We start from the raw sequence: 27,546 nt of genomic DNA, 5'->3' as shown, positions 1-27,546 counted from the left end.
CTGGGATAGGCTCCAGCGCCCCCCGCGACCCTGAAAAGGATAAGCGGAAGCGAATGGATGGATGGATGGATATATATTTGCACTGCCCTTCAAAAAAGGATTGAAAAAATCTGGAAATGGAGTTAAATTCAGAAGACTGTATTTCACTGCAGAATCCATTAGTGCACAGAAGACACGTCACACTTTAGCTGCTCCAGGATGTCGTCACTTTAACACAAATATTCTTTTTCGGGAACATAAAATCTAAAATATATTCACAGAGTTGATTGCGTAAGAACAAAAATAATTAAAACTCTGCACAGCTTCATTAAAGATGTAGAATATATATGAGCTCTATTTTGCTTTCATAGTACAGTTAATTAGTGTAATTAGGTTAATTTGGCATTGGTGTTTTGTTATTTTTTAATTCTTTAATACTAAAATTAAAATGTACCTTTTCAGTTGGTCATCATTTGCGCCGTAATGATGCAGTAACCAATCATGTAATGTAATGTGAGAGATCTAGAGGAAACCAGACAAACTCGACCACACTTTTTAACCCTCCTGTTATGTTGGTTTCCAGGAACACCAATTATGTTCCTGGGTCAATTTGACCCGTGCATGTTTACTCATCCAAAAGTGTGAGAAACCCTGGCATTGATTATTTTCTTGTATAATTTTGATTTTTTTCATTTCCTTTAGTGATGCAGATGACATGTGACATCTCTTCTGTTCTGGGTCAATCTGACCCGCAACATAACAGGAGGCTGAGAACAGTAGACTGAGGACAGCATTCCTGGACCAACATGCAGCTTTTTTTTTGTAAACAGATTTAAAAATCCTGCTCCTTGGTTTTCAGTTAAAACAAAGATGTAGAAGAATGATGCTGCATTTATATTTCAGCTCAGACATATAGCATCTGTCTCATCATCACATCCAGTTCATTTCATGACTCAGAAGTGGTAACAAAACAGATGTGTGACAGAGAATAAAGGTAAAAAAGAATCAAGATTTACCTGCCAGAAGATGGTATCGATTGTGCTGCCCAGAAAGCCTTCTCTTGTTTCAGATGAGAGGAGCTTGGGACCAAGAATCGTCATGAACTCCTCAAAATCAACCTGCCCGTCCCCTGATGGTGAAAGAGAGGACAGATTGTTGATCAATGACGAAGCACTCATGGCATTTGTCATCTAACAAACATCTAAAAATTTTCCCAATAATAAAATCCATCATCGTTAGTTGTTTTCTATCCTATAATGTGATTTATTTTTCTTCTGTGAGCTGCAGATGCACAAAGGAAAGCAGTTATTAGTAAGCAGGAACCTGTGGAGCTGAAAAATCAAGTGCAGTTCCTCTAATGGCCACTTGTGGCAGATATAGTAGAATAGAATAGAATAGAATAGAATAATCCTTTAATTGTCCCACAAGGGGAAATTTGGGTGTAACAGCAGCAAGAAGACACATATACAAACTAACAGTACATAAGACACAGAACAGAAACATAAATAATTTTTACATATTTACATCAAGGACAAATACACATATTTACAGCCTGGTAGAAAAAATAAATTTTGATCTATGCAGCAACTTCCTTTTCATTAAAAAGCATGTGGAGGGTGCAGTTTTTACAGTTTAAATACAAAGTTAATTTATGCATTATTAAGAATGTGGCCAGTTTGACTGGCCTCTTGGAAAAAAGTGAATGTATAGACAGTCTTGAGGCCTCTGGAGATTCAAAAGGTTTCTACAATGTGTGGGAGAAAGTGTTGTTCCACCATAAACAGAATTCTGGATGCTGCGCTGTCACAGTTCAATATGACATTTACTATTGAGATGAGACATAAGAAAAAAAACTGAGTTCTGACTAGATCTATAATGCAGACTGTGGAGCAGATCAAAGTTTGCAGCTACTTCATCACTCAAAACATGGAGTCCTGCCGTGAACATCAATTCCAGCAGCACTGATCTCAGATGCCTGCTGATAGTTGTTACAGCTACTGCCAGAACAAAGCATCAAAACTTTGAAGACGGGAACAATTCAAACAAACAGATCAGAGTTTTATATTGATCCAGCTGAATGCCCTTAAATGTATAGCCTTTTTTGTCTTATATAATGAAACCCCCAGCAGGGTTTCATTATCTTCCCTCTGTAGCGTTTGCCCGGTTTCATAGTTTCAGTGTTTAAATGACCCAAACCTACACTGACAATAGTTGCTGCACATTATAGGTTATGGGAATTGTGAAAAATGAGATGAGTTGGAAACAAAATCACCAAAGCCCATAGAGAATTGCAGTTTCCGGATTTCAAATAAATTTGCTCACAGACACACTCTGAATTCAGTCCTATTGAACAAAGGCATGACATAAAACCTAAATAAAGAGAAAGTTGATTTTGAACAACAAAACACGTTGAATTCTTTGTCATCTTTGGTCTTTCAAAACCTAGTTTGTCTTTCTTTTCTTTTTTGTGTCCTGTGTTTCTCTGTCACTGTTGTAAACTAATTGCTCTTCTCTCTTCTTCCCACCTGCTCCTGCTTTATGTGCAGATGAGTATCGGGCCTTGTCAGTGGAAAGTTACTGATGCAGGACACCTCTATCTGCCCCTACCACTCCCTTCAATAGCGACACCCACTCTGGAGGATGCTTGGCACAGTAACATGTCATTGACTTCTGCCCATACATATTCAGCAGGGCAAATGCAGGGCTACAGGCCAGATGAAGCAACATCAGGATTCGAGGATGTCAAGCTTGGAAGATGGATGGATGACAGTAGAGGTGAAGGTGGACTGGGTGAAAGGGTTCAAGGTAAGACAGGATGAAAAACAATCATGCATACATTTAGAACAGACTAGTATACACACATGTTATGGGAAGTTGTTTAAAGCGCCACTATTGTTTTTATACTAGGTAAGACTAAAGCATCTCAGGAAAAAAGACACCACCACCAATACCAAAGATGAATCATAATACTCCATATGCCATATTGTAACATGCACCTCCCACACAAGGTGCACTCTGCACTGCAGAGGCTGCAGCCCCCCTGGAGGTCCAGAGTGGAAATCAAGTGGGCAGAAAAAAATTAATGAATGAACGAATGATCAGCGAGTTAAATACCTGTTTGCGGCAATCCTAGGATATTTTCTGCTCTAGGGAATATGAAGAAGCTCCTCACAAAGCATGGGGGCATGAAGGAAACCGCTTCAGAATGAATAATTCTAAAGTAGCTCTGAAGTAATGACTAAAATAGCACTCCACTCAGCCACCTGCTTTCCCAGGAGTGACAGTCTGCATTTACTGGAACGAACTGATGGGCTTAAAGAATTAAAAGAAAAGTTTTCCTTTATTTTCTTTTTTTAGAAGGTTATTTTCTTTTTAATGCTGTAAATAGTAAAAGAATGTGATAAAAAAGGAAAAAGGAGAATGTAAGCTGGGGAATAACTTGCATTAAATGGTTGTGTCAGCTGTTAATTAGCTGTTGAAGGCATTTGGGGCCATGTGAGATGCCCTGAGATGCCCGTACGATTGTGTCAATTTGATTTGAGGTCCAAGTAGGACAGACACTGTTAAACACACAAACCATAACACCTACAAACATTAAACCTTATGGAATAATCCAAAATCCTCCCCCTACTACTTTTAACTAGTACGCCTAAACTACTGAACATAGGTGGTAACTTTTCTTTTTTGACTGATATCTTTGAGAAATGTGGTTTAAATTAATTTGTCACTGAAATCTTTGCCTCTCTGTGTTTGCTCAATTTGTCTGTCATGTCAAAAATGTAACATTTTTAAAACTTTCCGCTCTCTTTTGACAGCTCCTCAGAAACCCATCAACTAAAAAGTGAGTTAAAGTGACTCTTAAGGATTTGCTGCATGGAAGGCAGATCGTGGACCCAAATGCAGAACTTGGCAGACAGAAAATAAACTCAAAATCCACCTTTAATGCTGATCACTCACAGGTAATCCAATTCACAGAGCAGGGAATCCAAAATGTACAAAAATCATAACACACAGGGCAAGGAAACAAACCGCAAAGAGGGATGACATGACAAAGGACAATAGGAGATAATATATACACAGATCAGGCATAACATTGTGACCACTAAAACAATAACAAAAGATGTCTCTTTATCATGGCTCTTGTTAACAGGTGGGTTATATTAGGAAGCATGTGAATGTTTTGCCCTCAGAGTTCATGTCTTAGAAGCAGGGGGGGGAAAAAGGCAAGCAATCTGAGTGAGTCTAAACACAGGCCAAATTGTGAATGTTAGACAAATGGATCAGAGCATCTCCAAAACTGCAGTTTTTGTGGAGTGTTCCCAGTTTGCAGTGGTCAGCATATATCAAAAGTGGCCCAATGAAAGAACAGTGGGGAACCAGAGACAGGGTCATGGGCAACCAAGGCTCTCTGATGCATGTGGGGAGCAAAGGCTGGCCTGTGTGGTCCGATCTAACGGACGAGTTACCGTTGTTCAGATTGTTGAAAAAGTCAATGCTGGTTCTGATAGGAAGGTGTCAGAATACACAATGTATTACAGTTTGGATGAGACTGCATAGCTGCAGGCAGGCTGACCCCTGTCAGCTGCCAAAAGCACCAACAATGGGCATGTGAGGATCAGAACTGGACCATGGAGCAATGGAAAAGATTGCCTTGTCTGAAGAATCGTGTTTTCTTTCACATCATGTGGCTGGTCGGGTACTTACCTGGGGAATACCTGCTACTAAAATGCACTATAAGAGGAAGGCAAGCCAACCGAGGCAGTGTGCTGCTTTGGGGAATGTTCTGCCGGGAAACTTTGGCTTCTGCCATTTATGTTGAATATGAATGTTACTTTGACACTTACCACCTACTTAATCATTGTTGCAGGCGATGTACATCCTTTCATGGGAACGGTATTCCCTAAAGTTGGGGTGGGCAACTCCAGGCCTCAAGGGCCGGTGTCCTGCAGGTTTTAGATGTGTCCTTGATCCAACACAGCTGATTCAAATGGCTAAATTACCTCCTCAACATGTCTTGCAGTTCTCCAGAGGCCTGGTAATGAACTAATCATTTGATTCAGGTGTGTTGAGCCAGGGTGAGATCTAAAACCTGCAGGATGCCCGCCCTCGAGGCCTGGAATTGTCCACCCCTGCCCTAAAGGCTATGGCCTCTTTCAGCAGGATGATGTGCCCTGCCACAAAGGAAAAGTGCTTCAGAAATGGTTTGAGGAGCACAAAAGTGAGTTTCAGGTGTTGACTTGGCCTCAAAAGTTTCCCAGGCTCAATCCAATCATGCATCTGTGGGATGTACTGGACAAACAAGTTTGATCAAGCCCCGCCGCATAACTTACAGGACTCAAAGGATCTATTGCCAGCATCTTGGTGCCAGATACACAACACATCTTCAGGAGTCTAGTGTAGTGTGACCAGCACAATATTAGGGAGGTGGTCACAGTGTTATGCCTGATTTGTGTGCATATGTCAGATAACAAGGGGAGAGGTAAAAGGTGGGAGGAGAGCTAAAACGAATATAGAAAACAAGACAAAGGAAGTAAAACCCAACAACAACCAAATAGAACAGAAAAACAAGACTAACTTGACACAAGGAGACAAAATTGAAGAAACACAATGGCAACACAAAAGGTATCAACAAGAACTAAAAAAGGTACAGACAACAAAAACCTCATAAACACGAAAAAGCCAAAAATAACACGCTTAAAGAAAACTATAAAGAATATAGAGCTTTAATGTCTGAAAACCAAAAGAAAGCATGAACCTGCAGAAATTGAAAACAGTAAAAAAAAAAATTAAGGGCATTAAAAAATTATCTCCAGTGTGAGAAAGCGGAGCTATGAACAATCTCAGGATTTAGCAATACACACAAAATCCACTGATTTATGTGCATATTACTACAGCGAGCATTAAATCGTTTACCCCAGTGTTGTACATTTTATTCCCTCCACTTCTAAGAAGGTGTTTCTCCCCAGTGGTGCTGTCAGGAAGGCAGCTCCTCTGGGAAACAATGTGTTCAGTTTGCTTCTTGCTACATTGTTGTATCGGTTTATGTAATTCCAAGCCTGTGTGCATGAATACTTCTACAACGTGCATTAACACATGCATTAGTTCAGTTGTTTTAGTAGCACCCAAACTTTTTACTTCCATTACAGAAGATAAACCAGATAAAAACTCGTGTGCAAACTGAATGACAACAAGCCATGTTGATTGTCCAATTTGATAATTACTACTGTTTAAATTATTCCTCGATGCTGTACCAAACATGCACAAAGCCTCAAAGAAAAACAAACAAACCACAGTACAGGGTAATTCACTCTTCCCTAAAACACCACAGTTGCATCTCAGCTCCCATTTTGATGTATCCGCAGTTTCTGACAGCTGAACATTATGCACAAAGTCGCTGAGTCACTTTCTGTGTCTGTCATAGCCCAAGCCACCTGCTTTTGAACAGTTTCTTCCTGTGTTATGTCACAACCAAGCATTTCATTTCAGCTGGAAACAGAACAATGAATTATTAAAGAAATATGCAGAATCCTGCTCAATGTAAAGATAACAAATCAGGCAAATGACAGGAGGGAATAAAAGCAAATGTTGGTATTCAGAATTGACAGATTGAAGACATGACCATTATCAGTACAACAAAGAACAAGTGTAATCTGAGTGAACAACAAAGACTGGTGCAATGCTGTGATTAGGAACAAAGAAGAGGAGTCACACCTCTGCATGAAGGGCAAACAGAGCTCAGCAACTATCACATGGATTGGTTTGGCAGAAGAGAGAAGCAGAACACATAACCGATCAGTATCTTCTGGAGATCAGCTGGAGTTGGCAGCTGGGCAAAGAATCAATGGCTGTGAAAGAGCCTCACAGCTGCCCACCTGGCCAGGATACAATCACCATCATCCATTCCCACTCATCTGCTAATACCCTTACTCTCCCTCATTCAGCGCCCCCTTGACGCTCTTCATCAATACATTGCTGGACATACACACGAGAAGAGAATTGCTGAATTGCAAAATAATTTCTTTCAAACAACATGTGCTGAATTTTTTTCTTATATTTGTTTGTGCACTGTGTGTTTCTTTGAGGTCATTTAGCTCATGCAGGATTTGATGTGTGTGTTGGCAGATGACAATACCCATAACATTTCCAGTTAAGCTCCCAGTACTCCACAGTTCCATGTCTACTGGCCTCCTGCATTAGTGCCATCTCTTTTTTGATCCGAGTTACCTTATTCTATGTTCATTTTCAAAATTAGACTGTATCCTGACTCTGTATTCAGCCAGCTCCAGCATTCAATACTGCCCAAATAAAGAAAAATCCCCAGTATTTTGCTAAAGACATTTATCGATACAAACAAATTGACCTAGTTGATTAAAAGAGGTTTTTGAAACCACAGCAAACTCAGATTCAATACACTAAGATAAATGACAAGAAAGGGAATAAATAAACAAACAGCTCTAGACGTTGGTGACAAAAGCTGCTGTGACAAAAGTAACCTCAACTTCTGGTTGCGGCAGACGATGCAACAAGATCCGGCCCTGAGGCACAGCAGCAGTTAGGGTCTCCGGGGATTCTGTGGTGGATGAGTCAGAAGCATAAAGGCAGTCTAACTTCTTAAACTTTAATATTCAGCCTTGAACATTTATAGTATTCCACTCTTTCTGAGACTGAAAAGCACTTATCAAAGCCTCTGATAGAAACATGAAAAATGTGAATATTTTTTCAGCAATCTGACATTTGCATATTGCATTTTCCCATCCCAGTTTTATATAATTTTAAGAGTCTACCCTTTATTAAATGTCAGTCACAGTTAACGTAGACGACCGTATTGGCAGAAATGCTCTGTGCAAAAGAAGAGAAAGCTTAAGTTTGTATTTTCTTGGTGCTGAGAGTGTTCTCTCTGAGGACAAAAAGTTCAAATGTCTCAGGTGAGGACAGTGCTGCAGAAATAAAACTCAGCTAATTTCTTTATGTTGCAAGAATCTTATACATGTTGTTGTTATAATGCATTTTTTTAAATGTACTTTCACACACCAGACTGTCAAGTTATGAAGGAACTACAATGACATTATACAAATTGTACTTGCTGGGCAACCATTGTGAAAACCCACCTAACCAACAAAAACTATGCCCATCTCACGCATGCATACTTTTGATTAATCTCCAAATTTCTTCATTTACTTTGCTCTCCTTGGGCATCAATTTCACTTTGATAATTCAATGTGTCAAGAGGATAAAGCAAGTAGCTGAAAACAAGAATAGTACAAAGTCATGCAGGCATGAATAAATGTTTTATGCATGAGACGGTGGGAGATGTAATCAGTGCATCTGAAGCCTAAAGAGTGAACAGAGAAATATTGCAGTTTACCGTAGATATTTGTGAAGTTACCCGTTGATAAGACAATAAAAACTGACGGTGTGTACATTTTTATTATGCAACACATGAGGGAGGATCCCATTCTGCACTGCACAGAGCATTTTTACGTGTGTGTGTGTACATGTGACTCACCATCCATGTCTAGTCTCTGCATGATAATGGCCAGCTCCACCTCACTGGGCATGTAACCCAGAGACCGCATGGCCATGCCCAGCTCCTGTTTGGAAATGAACCCGTTTCCATCACGATCCAGCACCTTAAACGCCTCTCTGATCTCTGCCAAGACAAACAGGATATCGACTCAGCATCTATAAATAGGGCTTACCCCTCCTGCTCCCAGTTTGGGGAATCAAACACTTATTCAGCGTAGTTATTTTTCTTGGTCTTTCGCATTTCTGGGATTCCTTTCTTTGGCAATGATATGCTTCTTGAGACTTTTATTTCACAATACATTCAATGAAGTCAAACTTTCACCTCATTCATCATCATCATCATCATCATCATCCATAGTCCTTCCTCTATCTTCTTCCCTCTCCCTTACTTCCTGTCTGACCTAGCTTTGGGCTGTGTGATGCAATTGGTCTCGCACCACTGCCTCAAGTTAACAAGATCAATTCAGACCATTGATTCATTTTCTCCACCTGCTGTCACAGCCACTGTCACCTCAGCTTTTCATGATTTCACCTTCTCCACTGTAACCTGCTGGTATATGATATTATCTTTGATTGGCGCTTTTTGAGGAATGTATACAAAAAAGAAATCAATTTGAGCCAAAGGTTCACACTTCAGAATGCTCTAATATCCCTAATAGGGTCAACGCAGACATGTAGTTCTGGCTGTGAACAGAAAAGCTGAATCCACCTTCTATTTAAACCTTCTGTCTATGAGGGGCAGCCAATCAGGAGAAACTTGGCTCAAAGTGGGAGAGAAAAGGCATTCAAATTGTTCATTTAAGTCAATGAATGAACTTAAGAACTGCACTGAGGCCGATTATGAGGCAAATTATTATTATTTTTAACTGTATATTATGTCGACTCCAAGAATAAAAACATAAAATCTAAAATGAGCAGATTAGGTCTGCTTCAATCATCCAAAGCTACGCTAAAAGAGGTAGTTAGAGTGGGACTTGCTTCACTGCTTTTCGTCCCTTATAAGCGTTAAATTTGTGACCTTTAGGATATTGGATTTTTCCTTCAGTCGATAGAACCATTTACTGTGTAGAATAACACCCCTACCTATGCTATTCAACAGATAAGAGAAAAACACATTTTCATCTTCCCATCCTGCTAAACATCCTTCTTTGTTGTTGCCTAATAAACACTGAAGCCTTGTTTTTTGCTGTAGTGTGGTTTAGCATGTTCTGGCTGTTCGAGTCACCAGTGCTTATGAGAATACATGTAACAGCAGGGAAGATAAACTACAGGGGAATAATAAAACTGAAAATACCAATTTGGTGAAGCTCGTGTGTAACGTTCAGCTCCTTTTGCGATTGAAAGCAATGTTGATTCAGCTAAATGATCATTTTACAGTGTAGTTTGCCTTCTGTTGAATAAGACTGCAAACATACAGTCAGAGAAGGACTACTTTTGTCGCCACCGTTTATCATTGCACAGTGTTTTTAAACTCACAAGGTATGTAAAAATTTTGCACTGTTAATGGACCATTCATCATCACAGAACGAAAAAAAAGTTTATTCCCACAGCCACAGGTGTGAATGTATGTGTAGTAAAGCAGTGAAGACAGTGTAGTGAAGACAAGGGATGAGTGGATCTGCATTCTTACACAGTGACCATCAGAAAATCTTGACCCAGATACACCAGAAACCCCAAAATGTTACCCGGTGACTTCCTAGATGCGGCTTCCCACACTGGTCACATCATTTGATAAGAGAATAAGTTCGTCATATAAAAACTGTTTCTGCTTTATAGAATGATTTGAGAAAGCTTTAAATTGATAATGAACATGCATATTCAATACCATTTATCTGGATGTACCGTTTTCAGTAGGAGAAACGTTTCATCACTCATCCAAATTACTTCTTTAGTCATCTGAGCAACTGAAGCTGAGCTCACCAATTCTCAGACCAGAGACAAAAATGCCTTATTTTTACACAGCTGGTTCAGTAACTGCTTGATGTGTGATCAAGCCATCAGTAAAAGAAGTCAGCAGGCTTCACTGTGCTTTAATAAATACATATTTCATAAGTGTGCCTACAGATAAGAGAGGATGCATGGTAAGAAAAGGGAGAAAGGGAGAAAAAACACCAGACGCCTGTCCGTCTCGGACAGGCGTCTGGTGTTTTTTTTAAATAGAAGAGGAATGTCACTTCTCTGAAGAACACTATGACTGCATGACATGCATGAGCACGCTGTTGAGCACTGAATAATTTGAGACGGGAGAGCACAGTAGATGGTTTATGGGGGCGATCGTGGCTCAAGAGTTGGGAGTTCGCCTTGTAATCGGAAGGTTGCCAGTTCGAGCCCCAGCTTGGACAGTCTCAGTCGTTGTGTCCTTGGGCAAGACACTTCACCCGTTGCCTACTGGTGGTGGTCAGAGGGCCCTGTGGCGCCAGTGTCCAGCAGCCTCGCCTCTGTCAGTGCGCCCCAGGGTGGCTGTGGCTGCAATGTAGCTTGCCATCACCAGTGTGTGAATGGGTGGATGACTGGTTGTGTAAAGTGCTTTGGGGTCCTTAGGGACTAGAAAAGTGCTACACAAATGCAGGCCATTTACCATGGTTTAACCCAATCCTTCCCAGGAAATGTAAAAGCAGAGGACATTTACCAAATCACTATGGAAGTAACAACAACAACAATAAAAAACAGTCACAATCAGTTTACATCACATCCGAGACTCAGAATCAAATCCCTGCAAACAAAATGTATATTTGATGGTAGCTAGTGTTTGTTTTTGTAATATTCTCACAAGTGCATAAAAGTAATCAAAAAATGGTTGGATGATAGCAAATATTTTAATGACAAATGAGAAAGAAAAAAAAAGTCTTAAATAAATGACATTGTGTTGCAATTAACTGCTTTGCAAAGCAACACACTAAAAGCATTTTATCTTCTCGCAAATGATTGGGAATAATAAAGGATAAATGGTGTGTAAATAATGAATTGTGCCATTAAGCAAAGAAGAGTGCCAACTGTAGATAAATAAGAGGATTTTGTCCCTGTTGACCTTTTTCAAAATGGCACGCTACTGCTTCCCCAACCAGCTGGTCCTGAGCATGTAAAACATCATCATCGTTTGCAAGAACACGAGACACTTTTCTGGAAATAATGTGTCCCAGGACACACACACACACACACACACACACACACACACACACAAACAAATGCTAACAACCCATCACATCAAAGGCATACATATTAGTTTGCCTGCAGTGTACCTCATGCATAAATGATTGATTTATGATTCTAATTAGTTGTAAGTGTAGGTGTGTGTGTGTGTGTGTGTGAGAGAGTGTGTGTGAGCAGATGCCTGTCTCCCTGTGTTAGAGAGAGGTCTTATATTCATACCCCCAACACAGTATTACATGGGTATTTTTAAAATGGTATTTGTTTTAATGTATTTAAGTATTTTTAATGTTAACAAATTGTTGTATATTTGTGTTACATAGAAAACCGATTTTATTCATTTGTACCTTCATTTTTTTTTTCACTAATTCTTATTATGTTTTTTGTTTCTGAAATCTCAAAAGGCCCGATTTGGATTGTGGGATTGTTTAAAGAACATTATTAAAAAATTAAGTGGTATATTTATAATACCTCAAGTGCAGTTTGACTTCAATTTTCAGAGAGAATAAAATAACTGATTGATGCAGACACAATGAATGAACATTACATTGTTAGATAAATGTCTGAAGACATTTTTCAGAGGCTGCCTGACTTTAAATTATAATTTTAACCGTTTTTAAATAATAATAATAATAATAATAATAATAATAATAATAACAACAACAACAACAACAACAACAATTCTTATTATTAGAGTTTGGTGCTGTGTTAATGACTAAGTATTGGATTCTGTACTGTGTTATCCAGTGTGACTGGGGTAAAGGAAAACACAGGCAGCACCATGGACAGTTCCCCAAGCTCCTCCTCAGATGAGTTGTTTATTGAAAACTGTGTGACTGTATGTGTGATTCTTTGTGTTTGTTGCAGGATGCAAGAACTATACATCAGGTACTCTCCGCGCTAATTGCACAACCAGTTTCTTCCCTATTGGTAACTGTCCTGGTGCTCGTAGAAAACAGAAGTGGGAACAGCTTCTTTTATCCCACTGGAGTTGGAAATGTTTGTTGTGTGTCTCTTTGAGTCTCTCTTCAGGTTGGCTGAAGGAACTCTAAATTACCCGTAGACTTCCTGCCATCTGCTCTAACTCAGCATGCTTTGTGAAAGAAGAGCCAGGAAGAATTTCTTGCACCACCCTCACAAAACCTTTAGAAAAAACTGAACTCACCCAGGTCTGCCTCTGTGGATGCATATTCATCTGAATTTGTGGTGGAGTGTTTCGATACTATTTGATATTATGGTGTCTGTCATCCGGGCTATTACATTAGAACTGTCCCAGTGCACCTTCAGAATTACACTGAATGAAATGTCAGCTGTGTGATGAAAATAGTTCAATAAATTTAGTTTTCAGTCATAAAAGATTTAAAAATTCATTATGTCTTGAAATTCAAACTTTTGAACTAGTTTAAATTCTCTCAAGCTGCCCTGTGGTAACAGATGAAGTCATCTGATTTGCATAAAACTTGAAAGATGAAGACTCTCTAGGAGTTTCTGTAAATTCACACATGCAACCAAAGGTCAATGACCTCATGCAACTCTCACCCTGGAGTACTAACCTCACTCAGCAACAGCATGACTAAGAGATCACATAAGGTCAAAGCATACAGTTAATCATTTGATCTTCTGTAAGTAGCAGTTTTCAAATATTATGAGATTATGATCAATTTTGTGAAACTTCACAGCCCCAATATTACTGAGAGTCATGTAATAATAACATCTTTGTAATAAATGCTCAGTTTGTTCTTCCAGGATCTAACGCCACAGACTAACATGGTTTTCCCTGATATATTCCGGATGGACCAGAGAGTACACAGGGAAGGAAAAGTCTTGAAGTTTTGTTGTTTGTGCTTGTACTTGGTAAGGAAAGGCTTATTATTCTGCAAAAAGCTCTTTTCTGGGCCTTCCTTACACCATAATTAAATTTATGTAACGAATAAGACAAAAACTGTCCACTTTTAAAGAAACCAATGAGGTGCAAAGAGGTTACAAATGGCTTTTAGAGCTTCTTAAGATTACACTCAGGTCACAGAGCAAGGGCAACGCTGCAAAAAGGCTTGTGTGGAATGGCATGAACAATATTTCACATTCAGATGATCAGAGAACAGCTTATCGAGTGCGTTTCTGAGAATTAGTTATAAATCCTACATCTTACAAGAGATTTTCCCCATTCTAGTTATAAGAAAATACACGGAAACGTGAACTCTCTTTGATGCTGTAACATGGAGTGAAAACACTGGTCAGGATCAACCTCACATATTAAAGTTGCCTTTCTTCCAGTGCAGCTTCTGGTGAACAACTGCCAGCAGTCTCGTAATGACTGACATATTTTAAATCTTACAGTGGTGTACCTACTGTGAGAAACACTTAAGAGCCTGCTGTTATCTTCAGTAATCCCTGCTGGCAGCAGCAGCTCCTCCTGAGAGATAAAACATTAACAAACTAAACAACAAACTCAACAGCTGAATGATTCCACACTACCAGTCATATGAGAGCTCAGCCTGCAGCTGCAAGGTTTTTAATACCCCTGGACAAACAGTAAATATTGTGAAGCAGAAGTGTTACATGTGCAGAACGCAGAGGCTGAGTAATCTGTATCAGGGGACTGAAACTGAAGGGCTACAGGGGTTAAAAGTTTACAAGTCTGTTATTTTTCCAGAGTGGAATGATTGCCCCACAAATATCTTTAATGACTCTAAAAACCAAAAAATTTGGGTGCACACATTTGAATTTATTTTGGATGGACATACAGGCTCAAATAGTAGTGCTGAAGATTCTATAATGTTGTTTAACTTTACAAGGCCAAGGCCAATTAACCTATCAGTGATCACTATTGAATAAAGCTGGCAGTTTGTCTTTGTCAGGATAAGAAGGATTTGTTAGACAGCACTCACTGGATTAAACAATACTCATAACAATGGGAAAGTCAGAGTCAGTGAAGACAGTGATAATCTAAAGATCTTCTAATGATTGAAAACTGTAGATTAACACAAGATAGAAAAGTCTCTTGGAGTCAATTTTAAACAACTGTAGATTCAAAGTTCAAAGTTATTTGGACACCATTTTACCAAAGTCTGGATGAACACTGAAACTGTCACCCTCAGATGAGAGGAAATTGCCTGAGATGTTCAGGGACCAGGAAACTGCTGGATCACTAGCAGCACTGTCCACAATAAATTGAGTTTTATATCACCATGCACTAAGAGGGTGCGGCTTAAAAAAGAAGCTCCTGCTCCAAAAATCAACACTTTCAAACTTGACTGAAATTTGTAGCTGCCCACTTGGACAAGCCAAATGGCTTCTGGAGAAAAGTTTTATGGTCAGACAAGATAAAGATTGGCCTCAATGAAAAAAGATGTGCTTGCATGCAAAAAAAAGTGAGGCTTTCAAACTCTGTATCAACTGTGGTGGTAACAGCATGCACTGGGGCTGTTTTGTTTCAAGTGGTACTGGTACAGGTGGATGGAGTACTGAGGAAGGAGAACTACCTCCAAATTCCTCAACTTCACCTCAAATCAACATCTGGAAGGCTAAAACTTGGACACAACTGGATGTTCCAACAGGACAAAGATCCCAAATACACATGAAAGCAGGCTAATATTCTGGAATATTGTAAGATGTATAACTTCTGGAACTACCTTACCACACCATAGTTGTTTTTAAAAAATGGCTTAAAAAACAAACAAACTAATCAATACTAAAAATTAGGATCATCACCGACAGTCCCCTCTTTATCTCCTCTAGTTGGCACAAAACTTCACACTGCACCTGCAGACAGCCAAGCACACAGTTGCTCCCCTCACCACAAGTCGTGGTTTTATTCCGACATGCAATTCCCCAGAAAAGCTTCTTGTTTCTTCTTTAATTTCTAAATGACATAGTGGACATTGGTAGCAATCACAGACATCACTGGGAAAAGTAACCTGCACGACTGAGACACATTTTGTTAATTAACAATATCAGTTATGAGGGCCTGAGTGAGTCACACCTGGTTCTACTGACTTTCACTATTCAAACTAGTGACCTGTCTGCAAACCCACTGTAATACCATCCAGCATATAATTCAGGGTAAATACTTATGCAGTAATTACAGTGCTGGCAGGCTACAGTGACTCAGTCATAGCGTTTTTAAATGGACCTCATCAGGACCCTATAACCACAGATCATTTCGTATTCACTAAACAGCGTGAACCCATTGAAACAGGAATGAGGAATTCACACACAGCAAATTCCTTCATGCATATTAAAACTCCACCCTGACAGAGTATCTGGCCATTACCATGCCTTGCAATGCCAATTTTCCAGGCAGCAGCTTAATGTTGCATCAAAAGATTAATATTTTCAAGGTCTTGGGAAGTCTAGCTTGTTTGCTACCTGTGAGGTTGCTATTGCTGACTCCAGCAGACCATTATTGATCAGGTTTGTGTTGTACGGGCCCAGGTGATTACTCTCAGACATACTGCAAAACAAAGGGTTCATAAACACAGCGTCTGGGACAGAGAGAGGCCAGCAGACCACAAATGCTCCTGGTAAGATAAGCTACAGTGGGGCAAAAAAGTATTTAGTCAGCCACCGATTGTGCAAGTTCCCCCACCTAAAATGATGACAGAGGTCAGTAATTTGCACCAGAGGTACACTTCAACTGTGAGAGACAGAATGTGAAAAAAAAAATCCATGAATCCACATGGTAGGATTTGTAAAGAATTTATTCGTAAATCAGGGTGGAAAATAAGTATTTGGTCAATAACAAAAATACAACTCAATACTTTGTAACATAACCTTTGTTGGCAATAACAGAGGTCAAACGTTTACTATAGGTCTTTACCAGGTTTGCACACACAGTAGCTGGTATTTTGGCCCATTCCTCCATGCAGATCTTCTCGAGAGCAGTGATGTTTTGGGGCTGTCGCCGAGCAACACGGACTTTCAACTCCCGCCACAGATTTTCTATGGGGTTGAGGTCTGGAGACTGGCTAGGCCACTCCAGGACTTTCAAATGCTTCTTACGGAGCCACTCCTTTGTTTCCCAGGCGGTGTGTTTTGGATCATTGTCATGTTGGAAGACCCAGCCTCGTTTCATCTTCAAAGTTCTCACTGATGGAAGGAGGTTTTGGCTCAAAATCTCACGATACATGGCCCCATTCATTCTGTCCTTAACACGGATCAGTCGTCCTGTCCCCTTGGCAGAAAAACAGCCCCATAGCATGATGTTTCCACCCCCATGCTTCACAGTAGGTATGGTGTTCTTGGGATGCAACTCAGTATTCTTCTTCCTCCAAACACGACGAGTTGAGTTTATACCAAAAAGTTCTACTTTGGTTTCATCTGACCACATGACATTCTCCCAATCCTCTGCTGTATCATCCACGTGCTCTCTGGCAAACTTCAGACGGGCCTGGACATGCACTGGCTTCAGCAGCGGAACACGTCTGGCACTGCAGGATTTGATTCCCTGCCGTTGTAGTGTGTTACTGATGGTGACCTTTGTTACTTTGGTCCCAGCTCTCTGCAGGTCATTCACCAGGTCCTCCCGTGTGGTTCTGGGATCTTTGCTCACCGTTCTCATGATCATTTTGACCCCACGGGATGAGATCTTGCGTGGAGCCCCAGATCGAGGGAGATTATCAGTGGTCTTGTATGTCTTCCATTTTCTGATGATTGCTCCCACAGTTGATTTTTTCACACCAAGCTGCTTGCCTATTGTAGATTCACTCTTCCCAGTCTGGTGCAGGTCTACAATACTTTTCCTGGTGTCCTTCGAAAGCTCTTTGGTCTTGGCCATGGCGGAGTTTGGAGTCTGACTGTTTGAGGCTGTGGACAGGTGTCTTTTATACAGATGATGAGTTCAAACAGGTGCCATTCATACAGGTAACGAGTGGGGGACAGAAAAGCTTCTTACAGAGGACGTTACAGGTCTGTGAGAGCCAGAGATTTTCCTTGTTTGAGGTGACCAAATACTTATTTTCCACCCTAATTTACGAATAAATTCTTTACAAATCCTACCATGTGGATTCATGGATTTTTTTTTCACATTCTGTCTCTCACAGTTGAAGTGTACCTCTGGTGCAAATTACTGACCTCTGTCATCATTTTAAGTGGGGGAACTTGCACAATCGGTGGCTGACTAAATACTTTTTTGCCCCACTGTATGTAGAGAATACTGCATTTCTGTGGCTGGTTGACTCGGTGAGGCAGATGCTGCTCGTGTTGTAGCGCCGCATTGTCTCTCAAAGCGTTTCTGGCAATAAAATGAACAGAACAGACTCTTTTGGGGGGGAAAAAGAGATCCACATAGATTTAGAGTCTACAGTGTGGACAGGCTTATCGTCCAAAATACTTGTTTTTTTATTTTACACATAATTTTTTCCCTTTACACACAGTCAAATATTCTTTAAATGTTCAATACCTTTGTTGGGTTTCAATTACAGGCTAATTGTTCTCTGACCTTTTTGTAACTTTTTCCTAAGTTTTTTGTTGCTAATGCACAACCATGTCCTGCAGTGGTACTTCTGAGAAAAAAAAACTCGTAAAATATGTATGTGGGGTAATCAGGTTGTTAGTTCTTAACTGTTGCAAATCTGCAACGTCTGCCTGGAGAGGGTTAACTCTGTTCCTACACCCTGCTTAAGCTGGCATGAAGTGTAACTAAACATGAAGCCACAGTGGCTTTATAATCATTTGTATGCAGCAACATTTCCAGGTCACACTATTTAAGTCTAAAAAGTGTGTTTTGTTTTTTTAACTCAAGGCCTGGACTTGTGTTTGTTGCATAAATAAGTTAACAGTTGGTGAATAAAAGCCTAAACCTGGCTTTGCTTTTGCTGAAGACACAAAACATATCATTTTTTATTTATTTTTAGAAGATCCTTTATGGATGATTTTCTTCTCAGGTTTGAGTAACAACATATAGCAGTAATGAATATTAATATATTAGCTGCATGATGTTGCCAATTACTATGTTGGTAGGAAGATTGTAAGCAGCCTATTCACTTTGAATAAATCATCAAGGATAAGGAAGGGAGGACAGTAGCCAGTTTACAGAAGAGTCCTACCGTCAAGCTCCTCAACAGAGATGCTGGCCAACACATCGCTGTCACTGTCGGACAGCGAGCGGCTCAGGTAGTTCCCCTTGTAGAGCAGGCCTGCCGTTACATGGTGGAACGGCATCTTCTCCCTGAGAGACAATAGAAGAAATCATTTAGACAGCAGTGAGGGTAGAAAAGAGGAGCTGTACAGGAGTCTTCTCTCTTGGAGGATTAATTCCAAAAACAAACAAACCATTAAAAGCCCACCTTACACATTTCTAAAAACAGCAGCTTCTGTTTGTGACATTTCATGGTCCCCACAACATCACTGTAGAATTGACTTATTAGGGTTTCAAATTAGCCACAGAAAAAGAAAAAACTGTGAGAATTGATTTGCGAGCTGCGCAGGTTCCCTTTCAAACAAAACTTACAATTAAGTCAAGAAGAAAATAAGAAATAATCAGATTTTAAAGCGACAGTTTCGCTCATTTGTGACTCTGGCACTGCTAAAACAAATCCAATAGGCGCGGCATAAACATGCTTCATAAATGAAACAGAACTCATTCACTAAATGGAAAGTAACACAGCGTGTAGCTCGAGGTGAATGTGCTGAATTCATGTCTACGTTAGGTGCATATGAGCATGCCTGTGTGCAATGTAGGTGCAAATGAGTCTGAAGTAATTAATTATTCAATAAATTAAAGCTCAAGGGCACAGGGGGAAAGTAAAAGCACTGAGATCTTAGTGATAAGATCTCCGACAGGATTTCATCTAGATGAGCCCTTTGAGGAAATGCTTCTTTGACATAATGGAGGATTTTTAGAATGAACTGAATGATCTGCACCAAACTAAAGAATCACATTTTTCATTGTTTCATCTCCTTTACGGGTTAAGTTGACAGCAGAGCAGAGTTTCATACATCTCACAGTTATGAGAGCTTAGACAAAAATATTTAGAATACATCTAAATGTGAAAAGGGAAAAGATTTTACACTCTTAGGGTTACAGTAATTTTATGCCCTCAAAATCTGTTAGTTTATATTTAGAGGTTTTTATGACAAAGGCATGCTGCTCATTCTTCTTGCAAAACCAAAATAACAACAACCATAAGCCAGGGGTGATCTTTTCTTAGCCTTCACTGAAGGTTTTAGAGGAGTTTATAGTTATACATTAATATTGCCCTCTTTGTTTGTTTCTTTTATCTCGAAAGGTTTATTTTCCTACATCCTGCAACAACGATCAGCCATCTGTCGCCTCGCAGTTCACAACCGGCCTCTGCATCTTGCATGTTTGTCAGTTTAATAAGCATGCACATCAAGACGTCTGCAGCTCCGCCTATTAGGAGCAGCTTTTTCTTGCGCGTAATGTCAGGATTTTTCATTTCCTAATTCATCAATTATTCAGCCATTTCTCAGCTGTCATTTTGAATATTACAATCATCCCTCTTGTCCGCTCTTTCAACTTTATCGCTACGAGCCAACCCACATGATATCAGCTGATTTACACAGGTACTTTTCTGCATTTGTGTTGCCTGGGGAACTATTGATCAGAATGGCTACCATGTAAGGGCGACTTTCAATTCATATCAGAAATCAACACATGGCTTATTATGATAACAAGAATCATATTGAAAATATTTTGAAAGCAGACAATGGAGACACAAATTAATTAAAAGGCAGTTTGTGGTGCAAACTTTTGGTTTTGTAGGATGAAACAGCACTGTGTGTACTCTCAGGGTGGAGGGAAATTGTGGCTTCCATTGTGAGTTTTCTCACTTTCATTCGATTCTGCATTCAGCAGAAAAGCTCACACTAATCAAGACTAAGAATGAATGACATAATGACACTCAGCAGCAGAAATCCAATTCTTACTTTTTACATTCCTGGGATGGTTGTTGAGCATCTTAACAGGTAGTAAGAGTTTATGTGCAAGCTAGAATTATTAGTCTGTTGGATTGCTGGAATTTTAAACACCAGCAGTAATTAAATTGTTGAGTTGTTATTATTATTATTTTTTTTAAATCAGTCATCTGTGTACCTGATCTCACCAAAAACCCAGTTTAGTAGTTGTTTGGTTGAAAATGAATCACATGGTGACATTTTTTCCTTAAATTCCCTAAATCAAGCATGACCTTTAAGTTATACTAGGTTTAACCTGGTATGCTGCTGTGGCAGACATATTCAATTATTTCCACACATTCATAGAGTAAAGAATCATTTTAGAATACATAAATGAAGCATGATGTTAGTTCAAGCAGAGCACTGAAGTCAGTGGTATTAGCCATTTCAGATCTTCACACGTTTCAATCTGACACTTCCCGCTATCACTCTGCTGATTCAGTTATGCCCACACCACTCCATCACAATTCCTTCGATCTCTTCCTCATGTGCTATTCATGCTATCATTTGATTTGACTAAGATTTGTTAAATTAAATGCACACTGTAAAACACTTCCTGATAGGTTTGTAGAGGAATATACTGTCTTGTGTAAATACTGGCTACTTGCAGTCTTCCTACCACTGCACATATTTATGGTGTAATACAGTATTTTTAGTGACAGTGGAAATTAATGTAAATGTTAAAATTGAAATAGCTGACTGACATCTTACAGTTAATGGCACAAAATATTTATTCATGCCAAATATGTCCATTTACGTTTCAATTTCAAAATGTAAAGAAAAAAAACGACTATGAAATATAAAAATAAATATAGACTAATGTAATTACACATCAATACGGTACGGAGCCCCGCAAGGGACATGGGAGAAAAAAAAAATTAAGACGGACTTTTGCGAGATCTCGCAAAACAAACTCGGGATCTTGCAAACGTTTTAGCCGCATTCTTCGGAGGCCGCCAGCTCAAAGCCGACTGGGAGGACGGTGTTCGGCTGTAGTAGGTCTCGACCTCCCGTTAGCTTCGAGATGGTGCGTGTCAGACATCTCCGAAAACGTCGGAGCACTTTTTCAAATATGTGATCTTCTAATCCGAGCAGATATTTGACGTTTACACAGCTACATTTACGCCTCAAAATATTTTAAAAGTTTATTTTGTGACCCAGAAAGAGTAATATTTACAACTAAGTAGCTGCCGCCATTGTTGGAATTCAACATTTGCGAGATGTCGCAAAACTTTTGCGAGATCCCGAGTTAGTTTTGCGAGATGTCGCAAAAGTTTATCGTAATTTTATTTTCTCCCATATCCCTTGCGGGGCTCCGTACATCAAGGCTATGGGACATTAAGAAAGGATAAGATTTAGATAACACTTTACTAAAATATCTCAAGGATATGGTGTTTAATAACGGAAAAGATAAAGTGTGAAATAATGTGCTGAGACCATGAAACACTGACCTTCAACCCCTTAAAAAGACAGTGTAGAACAGAGCGCTTCACAGTTTTCAGCATCATTAGATCTGATTAAATTGATCAAGGTCTCAGCTGAAGAAGCTAATTTGCCCTTCAGGAACAAAGCATGCAGTAATCACTTAAATCAGAAGTGATCTTCCCTTCATCTAATCCTTACTCTCTGCATGCTGTGATATATATATTAGATGAACGGGAAAAGGAGGCAAGATCATGGAATTTAATACTCAGATCGAGTGCCTGATAAAAGTGAACCACAGAAATCAGCAGATGTTCCTGAGGATTTTACTGAAATGGCACAGAATGACAAATTCTGTATATGTATTTGAAGATGGACGATTACAAACCGTTACAAACAACTGGTTTCACTCGTTTACTTATTTAAATCACCGATTGTTTTAGAAATATTACAACATGATCCGCTCGAATGTCATCACTGCGCTCGTTCTGACTGACAAAAAGCCTAAAATCCAGCTCACAATGACAAAGAATTAAGAAAAGCACCATATCCTCACACATTTAAGAGACCATCCATAAAGCAATTAATCCACTAATTGTTTCATTTTTACTAGAATGGATTAGAAGATATTTTGCCCAAAAGTACATTTTATGTAAATTCACAAAAGAACATGGCACTAAAAGCAGATGAAACCCGCCCTTTAGTTTTATAGGATAGTAACTCAAATTTTACAATAGGTTGAGGCCATTAGCTGATGCTGTTACACAAAGTGACTTTCAGTCTGTGAGGGAATGAGCTAGGAGTCAGAATCTGGCTCAAGGACAGTGTATGAATTGACTGAACACTATTGTTGATGTTCGCACTAGCTGTGATTAGACCTGTGGCATTTAATCATGGGCCGAGCGGTCACATCAAGAGTCTTGATTTTTTAAGAGGTTCTGTACTAAAGGTGACAGCTAAATATGACAGGTGAGAAGGAGTTGGTCACAGATAAAAGTCTGAAGTCTCTAATTTTTTTAGATCCTCAACTTTCATCCCAAAGATAAAAGTAATAAGATTAAAAGCTCAAAAAAAAGAACACAGAACTGTTCTGCAATGTCTAACCACAAACCTTGACATTAAAACTTAACCACGAACATGATTTTAAAAACAGATCTTCCTCAGATGGATAAAAGTCCATGAATGTTTTTAACAGTCATGCTTTAAAAAAAACAAAAAACAAAAAAAAGGCTGAAGTTGAGTATGAGCAAAGTGAAGCTCATGTTTCCTTTTTTCATGATTAAAGTTCCCACAGATGACTCATGGTAGATGGTTGTGTAAATACGGATGACAATCAGTAATATAATAAAGACATTTTAAAAGCCACTTTTTATTTGAAGGTGGCCACTCTAAGAAAATTAAATGCCATTTGGAGCATTCACAGCTTTGTTTTCAAAGCATTTTAATCACTTTAAATATTAGTATTACACATTAGCTGAAGGGAGAACAAACTATTAATGCACCAATTTAATACTCTTAAGACTTTCTAGTCCTGTAAAGACTGGGTCACTGCAAAAATGAACCCTATTACACCTGAGACATAAATAAAATCTCACTAACGTTGCATTCCTTACGGGGAAAGCATTACTTGTGCTGACACTTCAAGGATAATACAAAGGTGACATGACTAATCAAAACTGTTTGACCTCAAAGGAAGAAGCAGGAAGCTGCAATTATGCAGCTGCCATTAAAATGTCTTATGTCCTCAAATAACTGGCAGGAAGACATGACGAACTCATTCCACTGCAAACTGTCCATCAACTGGATGCCAAAGATTACAGTCACAAAAAATGTTGAACATGCACATCAAAAGCCAAAACAATCCCAAATGTTAAAAATTATAAACCACTAAATATTTCATTTTTATGGGCAGATACTCTCCAAATGCTCTTTTTTAATGTTTGTTTGAATATAATGGAATTGAGCTGTAATAAAAATACGTTCTTTCAATTCAATAATTTTCATACCATTTTAGCACTACAATTTAAGCACAATGGACTTCCATTTAAGGTGTATTCATGCTGTAACTGTATGTAAATGTCCAGAAACAGTCACTATCTCTCTGAACAAAAAAATATATGATGTGATATAAATGATCAAACTGAGTTTCACCAATATACTGATGCTTTGCCTCATAACTATACAAACAACTCAGTCCCTTGAATCCCTCACCTCTCTTCTCCTATAAGAAATCACTAATTGACCCATGACCGCATCAAAAGTGCAAAAGCAGCCCGTCCTCATTTCTGAGGTTTCACGTTTGAAAAAAAGCAAAACCTGATGAAAGAGCACAGCCTTACTCAGAGCTTCCTGCATGACAAGGAGGCCAGATGGCAATTTCTTACATCAGACCCTGCAGCACAACAGCCAACAGCAATGGGCCAATACAGAGCGGGACACGAGGAGAACAATGTGTACCAACAGCAGCCGCTCCAGCCACAAGATCAGCTTCGTAATGGACATAATACAGTGACAGCTTTGTGTAAAAATACATTCTCCATCAAAGATGTAACAGCAAAACAAAACCACCTGATGCGATGTCACAGACTGAAGTTTGGCTACACTGGCAGATTTCTTGAAAAGGTCCAACCACAGAAATAAATGCAGCAGAAACTTTGTGTGTAGTTAGATCATTTTTCATCACAGAGATTAAAATGAGAGCATAGTCTGTCAACTGGTCATAAAATAAATTGCCAATTAGAGAAATGACAGATGTTAAAATAAAAACAATGAAAAAAATAATAATTTCCAGACCAAACCAGAAGTTGGTCATTTCGGTTACAATGGTGTTTCTGTGGTGTGAGGCTCTTTGGTGCCATCTGATGACTCAGTTTGTGTAAACACATTGACCATAAGACGATATTATACAATACAGCGAATGCACAACACAGCTGCTAAAACAGACCTGAAAACAAAGTAATCCCTTCTCAAAAGTCATGGTGACACTTATTTAATTGCCTGTTGCTTTTGATCATTCAACTTTATCTATTCGAATGGTGTGCAAGGTGACAAGTCACAACAGGCAATGAAACAAATTTCTTTTGAAATCATAACGTGAAAAACATTTCCATTTGTCAATGAAATATGGACTTTTTGTGAAATTAAATTATGGCTCTATGACTTCCAGTGCCATCGACTGGGCAGCAAAGGCACACAAGGGGTTTAAACATTGGCCAAGTGAGTGCAAGGCCAATTCATCAAACCATCACTACAAAGCTGAATTCAATCTCCAAACTGAGAAAAGAAAAGACGGGAGTGTTCCACAGAAGTGCCACCTCTCTGCACATATTATCAGCTGCTCCCTGCAGCAACAGACCATTTCTCTGTTTCTCCCATATGATGATTCTTACCCACACTGGTGGCTGAGATTGTACTCTGTAGGATACTGCAGCACAACAGGCTCTCTTGCCGGACTCTCCACCACGTCCACTGTCCCATCATCCCTCAGGTATGGGTTGCCCGGCAAGTCTCCATTTACCTCCGCATGTGTCTCTGGCGATGGCATGCTGGAGGGCTCCACCATCTGAGGATCCGGCTCTGTGACCTCCTCCTCCATCAGTCTTTTATATGCAGTGCCTCCAGCAGCAGCAGTACAGTGCCTGTCCACAAACCACTGAACCCGGCTGCCTCCACAGTTTGGGTTTGTCCCAGAGCAGCAGCATCAGTTCCCTGAAATCCGTTGTTAATATTTGAGCAGTGAGAGCAGCAGGTACGGTAGCTCCTCTCACACTCCACTCTTGGCTTCTTACTCACTCCCGCCGTCCCTCCCTCTCCTGTCTGTCTCCCTCGTGCCCCCCCTCTCCTTACTCGCTCGCTCACTCTACAGCGCAAACATTCCTCCACATGGGGAAATGGAGTGAGGGTTCATTAGTGAGTCCCGATGACAGACTCAGCTCTGCTTGCCTGCCTGCGGCTGTACTGGCAAAGTACACACGGAGAAGCTACAGAGAGGGAGAAAGGGCGAGGCGAAAAGAAAGGGAGAGATACAGAGGAAGAAAAAGAAAATAAAGACACGTGAATTATTAGAGATTAATTAGAGACGAAAAAAGACGAAAAACAGGGAAATTGAAAGAAAAATGATAGGTAACGTGAAAAAGGCTGAAAGGGTGTTTTTGTACAGACGGTCCCAATAACCCAGTGGGTTTTGCTTACAGTGCGCTCTGCAGGTCTACACGGGGACCTGCTGGGAGAAACCACAGAGAGCGGAACATGTTGGGAGAGTCTTATAAGAGCGTGCGCCACCGTGTGGAGCAGGAGTGCGCGCTGGACGCCTCGCAACAGGAGGATGGGGATGGTGGAAGGGGGGCGGCGTCCCGGCAGGGGGTCCACAGTGAGAAGTCCTTCCTCACATCGACCCAAGATACATACAAGACAGACACTTTCCGCGCTTTCTTGTCATCAGTGTGATAGAAATGACATTTTCCAACAGCTACCATCATCACTAACAGCATCCACCCTCTCATTTAAACACCTTCAGCTCAGATCTTATGCTGTTTGAGTCAAAGCTCACATGCGTCTCAGAAACACCTACTTCAGTCGAAAATATATCTCAACCCGATTTTGCTTAAGCTAAACCACATTCATGTTTTTGTTTTTTAAGGAACAATGTGCTAGACTTTATTAGACTGAAATCTTGCGCAAATGTCAGTGCATAGAAGGGAAAACGAAGTATCATGCGGACTTATGTTCAAGCCTATTTTTCACCCAGTCTCCACAGTGTCTGCATAGGCACAAAAAACTGCAGCGAAAATCACCCGCAGATTCTTACGAGTGGACATCCGCTGGTTCTGACGGGGCCAAACAACAACAGGTGTGGGGCTGAGCGCAGCACTTGCGTGATTAAATGTGGACAAAGAAAAAAAATCCCCATTTTCCAATGATACGCTGCAGCCAATTCATTGCCCAGTGAAGATATTTTATACCCTGAATTCCACTGCTTACCTCTGAGGCTGTTAGATGTCTGAAGGTGAGCTGTCAAATCCGTTAATCGATGCTCGCAGTAGGCTCCAGTTTAGAGACTTGGGGTGGACTCCTCAATCAGCCGTGTCGATCGATCCTGACGACGGTGATCCTGTTGATTGCTTTCTTATTAGTTAGTTATTCCTTTGTTTTGACAGTGCAGCGTGGCCATGCTACACCGGCAGGGCAGCGTGTGTTTTAATAGCTTCTGAAGTCCAGCAGCAGTTGGACACATCTATTCGAGTTGCACTTTTTTGCCAAACTCTCATCAGCATTTAAAATATTTTATCATCTAGCTGTAGCCCCTAATACTCACAGAGACTGCGGAATCTAATAAAAAAAAAAAATCACTGCCCTGGGTCTGTTGTTTCAAACTCACAATCCAAGGAGTGAAGATCCACACACACAAGTGCCGAGCGTCAGTACGATTGATGAGAGCAGCCCAGTGCCCAACAGAGACGCTTCAATCCAAACCAATACGCAACCGAGCAGGAAAGCAGCGGATTGGCTGTTTTTACTTGTTTGCTTATATCGTGGTCTATCGTCTCATTTTCAAGC

The 27,546-nt window shown here is 40.0% G+C and overlaps 1 protein-coding gene across 3 annotated transcripts in view; it reads right to left on the bottom strand.

Moving 5' to 3' along the window:
• Positions 1–27,546, bottom strand: part of caln1 (calneuron 1) — a 59,449-nt gene extending 31,903 nt beyond the window's left edge. The window contains exons 1-6 of one of the 3 annotated variants that reach the window (XM_086262293.1): positions 27,368–27,546; positions 26,971–27,100; positions 25,380–25,698; positions 18,699–18,820; positions 8,486–8,629; positions 996–1,108 (exon numbers count right to left, since the gene is read on the bottom strand). In XM_086262293.1, the coding sequence (XP_086118419.1) occupies positions 996–1,108; positions 8,486–8,629; positions 18,699–18,820; positions 25,380–25,585 (585 nt within the window). In that variant the 5' untranslated portion in view covers positions 25,586–25,698; positions 26,971–27,100; positions 27,368–27,546. Of the gene's footprint in view, positions 1–995; positions 1,109–8,485; positions 8,630–18,698; positions 18,821–25,379; positions 25,766–26,970 lie in introns of those variants that run through there. The other 2 variants (XM_086262294.1, XM_086262292.1) reach the window with 2 other exon arrangements.

The sequence above is a fragment of the Aulonocara sp. 'chitande type north' Nkhata Bay genome, linkage group LG14 (assembly GCF_057382095.1).
Source record: "Aulonocara sp. 'chitande type north' Nkhata Bay isolate Kocher_YH1m ecotype deep benthic linkage group LG14, A_spYH_male_GT1.1, whole genome shotgun sequence".
NCBI classification, from domain to species: Eukaryota; Metazoa; Chordata; class Actinopteri; order Cichliformes; family Cichlidae; genus Aulonocara; species Aulonocara sp. 'chitande type north' Nkhata Bay.
The sequence above is the reverse complement of the archived record's forward strand: the minus strand, read 5'-3'. Positions and strand labels throughout refer to the sequence as shown.